This window comes from Odontesthes bonariensis, chromosome 19, assembly GCF_027942865.1.
Source record: "Odontesthes bonariensis isolate fOdoBon6 chromosome 19, fOdoBon6.hap1, whole genome shotgun sequence".
In the NCBI taxonomy this organism is placed as follows: domain Eukaryota; kingdom Metazoa; phylum Chordata; class Actinopteri; order Atheriniformes; family Atherinopsidae; genus Odontesthes; species Odontesthes bonariensis.
Window position 1 is genome coordinate 1,515,501 of NC_134524.1, and position 9,239 is coordinate 1,524,739.

The 9,239-nt window shown below is 45.0% G+C and overlaps 1 protein-coding gene across 1 annotated transcript; it reads right to left on the reverse strand.

Annotated features, from left to right (window-relative positions):
- Positions 1–418: 418 nt before the first annotated feature.
- LOC142369445 (atrial natriuretic peptide-converting enzyme-like) lies at positions 419–8,737 on the reverse strand. The gene is made up of 8 exons (XM_075451804.1): positions 8,628–8,737; positions 8,452–8,560; positions 8,169–8,218; positions 7,923–8,063; positions 7,303–7,465; positions 7,116–7,224; positions 3,055–3,188; positions 419–1,235 (listed from the first exon to the last, which is right to left on the reverse strand). The coding sequence occupies exons 1-8, from the start codon at positions 8,735–8,737 to the stop codon at positions 1,050–1,052; spliced, it is 1,002 nt and encodes a 333-aa protein (XP_075307919.1). The 3' UTR covers positions 419–1,049.
- Between the last annotated feature and the right edge of the window lie 502 nt (positions 8,738–9,239).

The window sequence follows — 9,239 nt, forward strand, 5'->3', positions numbered from 1 at the left end:
CACTTGGAGCGCTGCAGCTTCGCTAAGAGTTCTAAGTGTTCCAAGTGTTCTATGTGCTCTAAGAGCTCCATGTGCTCTAAGAGTTCTAAGTGTTCTAATGGCGCATTTCCACTAGCTCGGCACGGCTCGGTTTGGTTGTGTTTCCATTACAACCGAGTATCACTTCGTGCCATTAGTGTTCTAAGTGTTCGAAGTGTTCTAAGTGCTCGAAGTGCTCGAAGTGCTCGAAGTGCTCGAAGTGCTCGAAATGTTCGAAGTGCTCGAAATGTTCGAAGGGTTCTAAGCTAAGTGTTCTAAGCTAAGCGTTCGAAGCGTTTGAAGCGTTTGAAGCGTTCGAAGTGTTCGAAGTGCTCGAAATGTTCGAAGGGTTCTAAGCGTTCTAAGCGTTCGAAATGTTCGAAGCGTTCGAAGCGTTCGAAGCGTTCCAAGTGTTCTAAGTGTTAGTCATTATGGCTTTAAAGCAGAGCTAAAGGGAATTACGTGTTTTAGTCTGTAGTTTACCACCAGTCCCTGGAAACAACTGCCTCAGAATCACAGGGGCAGTGAGGAGCAGCTGATTATGAGGAAAGTCTCCAGGAAACCCGCAGAAGAAGAACGCAGGAGGACTTCCTGTGTTACATCTGACACAAACTCTTCCTGTGAGGGCCACAACATCAAAGTTAGGTTCGACTTTACTCTGAGTTACTGATTATTGGGGCAAAGTGAGTCCATAAAGGTGTAACCACCACTGAGTTCTTCATGCTCAGAGCCCCCCTGATGCCCCCTGATGCCCCCTCCTCCTGAAACAGGAGGCTGAACATGAAGAAGTGAGCGGTGATTAAACGCCACAGGTCATAGGTCAACAAGAATCTAACATCAACGCATCCTTTGGGAGTTCTACGGGCTACCGGCTAGCTTAGCGCCTGGGAGGCTGATATTTATGCGGCCGCTCGGGCGGCGGCGGCTCTCAGCACAGATACAGGCACAGACAGAGGAGCTGAGGGTGTGGCGGGACGGTGGATGACATCACTGCCTCCTGGAATGAAGGAGCGCTGGGAGCGGGCGGCGTGTCAGTCGGTCAGGTACGTGTGGACGTAGATCTGCTGCTGGATCCAGGGCGTGAAGTGCGTCACGTTGCTGTAAACTCCGGGTCCCAGAACTTTGCTGAAGCACACGCTGCCCCAGGAGGTCAGGCCGAACAGCGTCCAGCGGCCGCCGTCCGGCTGCTCGCACACCAGCGGGCCGCCGCTGTCCCCCTGCGCACGTGCACACACACACACACACACACACACACACACACACACACACACACACACACACACACACACACATCCCTGTTAACCTCCCACTGCAGGACCGACAGGACTTTACTGAGTTGTGGGGTCCACCCTTTCTATAGTCTATTAGAACTAGGGGTGGGCGGTATGCACGATATCATACCTTATGCGGTATTTTTCACCAACGGCAGAGATTTTTTTGCCATACCTTATACCGCAATAGCTCATGAGTCCTGTAGGTGGCAGTAATGCAAAGTTTTGAACATCCGCTTGGATATGCCGGGCGACAGTAATCGCAAGACAAGGTAACACGAGTAATTTGTTTTACCACCTGCGGGCTAACCATGCTCCGGAATATGAAACGAGTCAAAGCCGGTGTTCTGTCGATTTCTGCTACTTGTCGAGATTTGCTACTTTGTGGTTTTGCGCATGCTCCGAGCCGATTTTCTAAGTTTCGTTTTCACGCCCATAATGTTTTGCTACCCTGCGTCTCAGCTGGTGTGTAACGGTAACATCCTCAAAATCCTGATTATTTTCTCTTTTGGAAGACATGCAAAGTAATTAAACACTTATCGTATTAACAAGCAGTTAGCTTAACATGCACAAATGGGGCGTCTGAAACATGACGCATATTTGAGCATGTTGAATAAGTGGAAGGCGCCTATGAAAGTTCCGTTATCCCAGAGGCAGCGGCTTTTCTCTCACAGAGTTTATTCGAAGAAATGTACCTTTTCTTATTTTTTAAATATAAATATAACGTATATATTTTTTTATATTTCCTGTGTTTTCTGTTTTGCACAATACATTTAATTTAATATTGCTGCAAACATCCTGATTGAAAGTGTTTATTTGGTGCTATGGTAACCACTGAGAAACTGTTCTGTTGTAATTTATGTACAAAAGTACCATACCGCGATATATACCGTATACCGTCAGTGGCTCAAATTTTACCGGGGTATACATTTTAGGCCATACCGCCCAGCCCTATGTAGAACTATGAAAAAAATCAGGCAAGTCCCAAAAAAAATCTTGATATTAAAAATCACTTTCAATAAACACAATTTGACCAAACCAAACAGGAATCCTAACTATATCTAAATATGAAAGAGAGATTTTAAAAGTTGGAATGGTCACAGCTGCCCGAACAATCCTCAGAGTATGGAAGACTACAGTCGCCCCAGATGTTAAAAAGTGGATGGAAACGATGTCAGAAGTTGCATCATATGAAGGCATGTTGGCTAGAGTTAACAATGAAGAGGAACATGTTAGGAGGGCCTGGGAACATATTTTTTTGTACGCATGGAAAATGAAAATTTGTAGAAATGGTGCTGATCAATGCAAAATGTAAAATGTAAATGTAAATGTAAATGTAAACAAAAACAAAAGAGTCTATGTGCAGGAGGTCTTTGTGTACAGGGCTATAAGCTGGATAGACTGTCTGTTGATGTTGGTGTCAGTGTTTGTTTTCTAGTTTGAATGTTTTGTTTAGGTGTGTATGAATAATTAAATAAAAACTTTAATGACAAAAAATAAAAAAATAAACAGAATCTTGATGTTAAAAATCACTTTCAATAAACACAATTTGAAACTTTATTTTACATTTTAGTTTTTCTCTACCAAATGGGCCAAGTTAAAAAAATAATGCATGAGGCATGTTGGGAGAGCATCCCAAGCTGCTTTAAAGTGGTTTAAAGTGGTTTCCAACAAATGAACCCTCCTTTGTCGTTTCTAATGGAGGACACCATCAAACGTGCCCATTGGATGGTGGACTGCAGTTCACACGGTGCTGAGACGTTACCATGCAGGAGTCCACCGTTCCAGCCTCGTAGCCGGCGCAAAGCATCCTGGGAGTGATGGTCTTCATGTCGAAGTAGGACTGACACTGAGCCAGCGAGATGATGCGGACCTCCCCCTCCTGCAGCTTGAACGGCACTACGCACAAATAAAAACAGAGTTCCATCTTTACGTCAGCGTTACAACACAAACTGTCAGAAAGTTTTTAAAGTCACATCTGTCAGACTGAACATGTCACCCATAGACACATGAAGCCAAATGTCCTTTGTTTGGTGTAAAAACATGTTAAATAAAAAGCAGACTGACTGGGTTATTATAAACGGAGGATAAAGTAAAAACATCTGTTGAGAGACACAGAAACGAAGCTTGGAAATTACTTTGAATGAATTGAAAACCACTTTGTGGACTCTGGCCTTAAGTTCAGAGTCACCTCTGAGCTCATTGGGCCTTAAAGAAGAAACATTAAGTTCAGAGTCACCTCTGAGCTCATTGGGCCTTAAAGAAGAAACATTAAGTTCAGAGTCACCTCTGAGCTCATTGGGCCTTAAAGAAGAAACATTAAGTTCAGAGTCACCTCTGAGCTCATTGGGCCTTAAAGAAGAAACATTAAGTTCAGAGTCACCTCTGAGCTCATGTTATGCTGGTTAAACACTCACAACAAGCAGCTTTAAATGCAGGCTGCATGAAATGTTCAGCAGAGCAGAAACAATACACAAAAGGAGCAAATCCTCTTGTGCAAAAAGAAATTATTAAAACAAAAACTTTAACTGAACAAAAACATCAAACTATTAAATGTGGTCTGCTGAATATCAGATCTCTCCTTTCCAAGTCTCTGTTAGTGAATGAGTTGATTTGTGATCATCATATTGATATATTTAGTCTTACAGAAACCTGGCTGCAGCAGGAGGATCATGTTAGCATCATGTTAGCATCATGTTAGCATCATGTTAGCATCATGTTAGCATTAATGAATCAACTCCCTCTGACTGTTTAAATGTTCACGTTCCTGGAACCACAGGCAGAGGAGGAGGAGTGGCAGCTATCTTCAGATCAGGGTTACTCATCAGTCCCAGACCCAAGATTAGTTTGAGCTCTTTTGAATATCTGATTCTCAGTTTTTCCCACGCAAAGTGGAAATCCCAGAAACCTCTTGTGTTTGTTGTTGTGTGTCGTCCACCTGGCCCTTATTCTGAGTTTCTGTCTGAATTCTCAGAGTTTTTATCCCAGTTAGTGCTGAGTACAGATAAAGTCATTGTAGTGGGTGACTTTAATATTCATGTAGATGTTGAAAATGACAGCCTGAATATGAACTTTAATTCTATATTGGACTCTATTGGATTTTCTCAGAGTGTTCACAGACCGACTCACTGCCTTTATCACACCATTGATCTTGTGCTGACTTATGGCATTGAGAGTGAACAGTTAACAGTGTTCCCTCTGTCTTATCTGACCATTTTCTGATAACCTTTGAGTTTACATTACTTGACTATACAGTTTCTGAGAAGAAATTTACATATAGAAGGTGTCTATCAGAGGATGCTGTAACCAGATTTAAAGAATTAATTCCATCATCCTTTTCTTCACTGCCATGTGCAGATATGACAGAGGACGACTACCTAAACTTTACTCCAGCAGCACTTGACTCTCTTGTTGACAGCACTATAGTTTCAATGCGTACAGCACTGGACAATGTTGCCCCTCTGAAAAGGAAGGTAATCAGTCAGAAGAGGTTGGCTCCTTGGTATAATTCACAGCTGCGTGCTTTAAAGCAGACTGCAAGAAAGCTGGAGAGACAGTGGCGTTCCTCTAATTTAGAAGAGTCTCAGTTAGTCTGGAAAGATAGTTTAACAATGTATAAGAAAGCCCTTCGTAAAGCTAGAACTGCTTATTATTCATCATTGATAGAAGAGAATAAGAATAATCCCAGGTTTCTTTTCAGCGCTGTAGCCAGTCTGACTAAGAGTCCGAGCTCTGCTGAGCCAGTTATTCCTTTAACTCTCAGCAGTGATGATTTCATGAGCTTCTTTATTAATAAAATTGTTTCTATCAGAGAGAAGATTGATGGAGTCCTTCCCACTATTATCAGTGATGTATCATCAAGTACAGCAGCTTTAGAAGTATCTTTAGAACCTGATTTGTATTTAGACGGCTTCTGCCCAGTTGATCTCTCTGAACTAACAACAGCAATAGTCTCTTCTAAACCATCAACTTGTGTTTTAGACCCAATCCCAACCAGACTGTTCAAGGAGGTTTTCCCATTAATTGACACTTCCATATTGGATTTGATCAATCTGTCTTTGTTGACAGGATATGTACCTCAGCCTTTTAAGGTTGCTGTAATTAAACCTTTACTTAAAAAACCTACTCTTGATTCAGAAGTGTTGGCTCATTATAGACCTATATCCAATCTCCCTTTTATGTCTAAAGTTCTTGAAAACATAGTTGCAGCTCAGCTTTGTGATCATTTACACAGAAATAATCTGTTTGAAGAGTTTCAGTCAGGATTCAGAGTGCATCATAGCACAGAAACTGCACTGCTGAAAGTTACCAATGATCTCCTCTTAGCCTCTGATAGCGGACTTGTGTCTGTGCTTGTCCTGTTGGATCTCAGTGCTGCATTAGATACGGTCGATCACAGTATCTTATTACACAGACTTGAACATGTTATTGGGATTAAAGGAACTGCATTAGGCTGGTTTAAGTCATATTTATCTGATAGATTTCAGTTTGTTCTTGTAAATGAAGAATCTTCCTCACACACCAGAGTAAGTCATGGAGTTCCTCAGGGTTCTGTGCTTGGACCGATTCTTTTCACTTTATACATGCTTCCATTAGGTAACATTATTAGACAGCATGGCATAAAGTTCCATTGCTATGCTGATGATACTCAGCTGTACTTATCTATGAAACCAGATGAACCCAATAGGTTGGTCAGACTACAAGCATGTCTTAAAGACATAAAGACCTGGATGACTCAGAACTGTCTGCTTCTAAATTCAGACAAACTGAAGTCGTTATCTTTGGACCTGAGCGCTTCAGGGAGAAATTGTCTAGCTATATAGATACTCTAGATGGTATTTCCTTGGCTTCTAGTTCTACAGTGAGGAACCTTGGAGTTATTTTTGACCAGAACTTATCATTTGACTCGCATTTAAAACAGGTTTCTAGAACTGCCTTCTTTCATCTTCGTAATATTGTTAAAATCAGGAACATCTTGTCTCAGAGTGATGCAGAAAAACTAATTCATGCATTTGTTACTTCAAGATTGGACTACTGTAATTCTTTATTATTGGGCCGTCCCACATATTATCTGAAAAGCCTTCAGCTGATCCAAAATGCTGCAGCCAGAGTTTTGACGAGAACTAACAGGAGAGATCATATTTCTCTAGTTTTAGCTTCTCTTCATTGGCTCCCTGTTATATTCAGAATAGAATTTAAGATTCTTCTCCTTACATATAAAGCTCTTACTGACCGAGCTCCATCATATCTTAAAGATCTCATTGCAAGATATTTTCCTAACAGAGCACTTCGTTCCCAAACTGCAGGTTTACTTGAGGTTCCCAGAGTTTCTAAAAGTAGAATGGGAGGCAGAGCCTTCAGTTATCAGGCCCCTCTATTGTGGAATAAGCTGCCAGTAAATGTCCGGGAAGCAGACACCCTTTCCACTTTTAAGACCAGGCTTAAAACTTTCCTTTTTGATAAAGCTTATAGTTAGGGATGGCTCAGGTGATCCTGAAACATCCCATAGTTAAGCTGCTATAGGCCCAGCCTGCTGGGGGGGTGGGGCTCATCTGTCACACCTTTCCTCACTTTACTCTCTTTATGTATATGTGACATTATTGTGGTCATTAACTCGTGTTTCCCTGTTCCAACAGATATCCTTTGAATGGTGTTACAGTGCCGCCGCAGCTGCTTAGCTAACGTCTGCTTGGCTAACGGCTGCTTAGCTAACATCTGCTTAGCTAACGGCTGCTTAGCTAACTATGATTCACTTAAAAACCACCAAACTGCCCCTGAACCCGCCCAGTCTGGTGCAAATGAGTGTGTGGATGTGTGTGAGCTCACTCCTGTTGCCCATGTGACCCCAGCCGGTGATGTAGCAGTAGGAGTCTGGTGATGGCAGCTGGCCGGGCTGAGGCAGGCACACCGGTTTGACGAAGGCCGTCTCCTCCACCTGCAGATGAAAACACAACTCATCAACATCCTGCAAACCGCTGCCGGTGATCAATGCCGTGCGTCTGCGCGGTCCGACCTCAGAATCCAGCTGCACCACGCTGATGTCGTAGTCCACCACCGCCCGGTTGTAGCGTGGGTGAACGATGATGGAGCGCACGGCCCGGCTCTGGCTGTGAGCGCTGGGATGGTCCAGGTTAGTCAGGCCCAGCACCACCTTCCACAGCTCCGCGCTCTCCCTCCTGGTTCATTACATCACATTACATTACATTAAATTACATCACATTACATTCAGTGATGGGAGTAATGGTGTTTAAGTATAACGGCGTTACTAACCCAACCCCAAGCCCAAATGCAGCTAGCTAACCCAACCCCAAGCCCAAATGCAGCTGCTGACCCAACCCCAAGCCCAAATGCAGCTAGCTAACCCAACCCCAAGCCCAAATGCAGCTAGCTAACCCAACCCCAAACCCAAATGCAGCTAGCTAACCCAACCCCAAGCCCAAATGCAGCTAGCTAACCCAACCCCAAGCCCAAAGGCAGCTAGCTAACCCAACCCCAAACCCAAATGCAGCTAGCTAACCCAACCCCAAACCCAAATGCAGCTAGCTAACCCACTAAACGGACCGAACCATTCACTAAACGGACCGAACAGACCGAACCGTTCACCAAACGGACCGAGCCATTCACCCGTCTTACCCCTCGAAGCAGTGAGCGACAGTCAGGGCCCATCTCCGGGCGATGAGGACGCAGGCCACACCCCCCGCCGGGACACCCGACCCCCCAGGATCCGCTTCTTCCTGTGGGGGTGGACGCCCACCGCCGGACGCAGACCGCACTCTGATGGTGAACAGCAGAGAATAACAGTCAGCTTTAAGATGGGATGTGGATCTTTGACATAATTTTCTTTGAATTTAAGAGCAGGTAAAAGAATCAGAGGTTCACCTTCTCTGGCACACAGGACTGAAACTCTCCGTCTGGAATGACATGCGTGACTGCGGGACAGACAGACACAATTAGAAACACATCACAGCTACAGATACCTTCTGAGTTAAATCCACAGCTTTATGATGCTCTGGTTGGTCTTCCTTACATCTGACACCAGATGTGATCTGGCTGCACTGAGACCTGGATACGTATCCCGGACAAGCCCCCAATATTCATGATATCGGCAGGATAGGGGCACACAGTTTTTATCCTTTTATCTATGCCATCAGATGTCAGATACTGAAGCCCCTCTGAAGCCCATCTGAAGCCCCTCTGAAGCCCATCTGAAGCCCATCTGAAGCCCCTCTGAAGCCCCTCTGAAGCCCATCTGAAACCCATCTGAAGCCCATCTGAAGCCCATCAGTTTGTTTGACAGTGTTCACCACCAGGTGGTTCCCATGCGGCCCTAACGGTTACCTTCTCTTCTCCAGTCGGGCCTGCAGGGCAGAACTGTTCCTCAGGTTCCACTCTGGGTGGACGTGTAACCAACGGCGACAGCCTGGGACTCCGGGCTGGTCCGGTATCATGGAAACAGAAGAGGGAACCCTGCAGAGGAACTCAAACTATAGTTACTCTGTCAAAGTTGCAGGCAGGTTACTCATCCTGACTCGTGCTCTGGGAGTAACTCATTAAATATCCTGGAGAACTGATAACATTTAATGTTAATGTTTTCTGCTCTGTTTATACATCCGTGCTGTGAGGACCACCTTCTCATGTTAGGCGCTTTCCCACTGTAGGAACCTTCTGCAGTTCCTAGAACCTTTTCAGGAACGGGGCCGTTTTTTCCCTCATTCGGAACTAGGTACCACGGCCCTTGGGAACTAGGGACCACGGGCCTCGGGAACTAGGGACCACGGCCCTCGGGAACTAGGGACCACGATCCTCGGGAACTAGGGACCACGGCCCTCGGGAACTAGGGTCCTCGATCCTCGGGAACTAGGGACCACGGCCCTCGGGAACTCGGGACCACGGCCCTCGGGAACTAGGGACCACGACCCTCGGGAACTAAGGACCACGATCCTCGGGAAC

Bases quoted from the DNA above. Each gene is read 5' to 3' on its own strand.
- LOC142369445 (XM_075451804.1), bottom strand. From the start codon at position 8,737: ATGATACCGGACCAGCCCGGAGTCCCAGGCTGTCGCCGTTGGTTACAC. The intron at 8,064-8,168 runs GTGAACCTCTGA...GTTCACCATCAG, and splicing joins AGTCCTGTGTGCCAGAGAAG to AGTGCGGTCTGCGTCCGGCG. The intron at 3,189-7,115 runs GTGAGCTCACAC...ATTTGTGCGTAG, and splicing joins GGGTCACATGGGCAACAGGA to TGCCGTTCAAGCTGCAGGAG.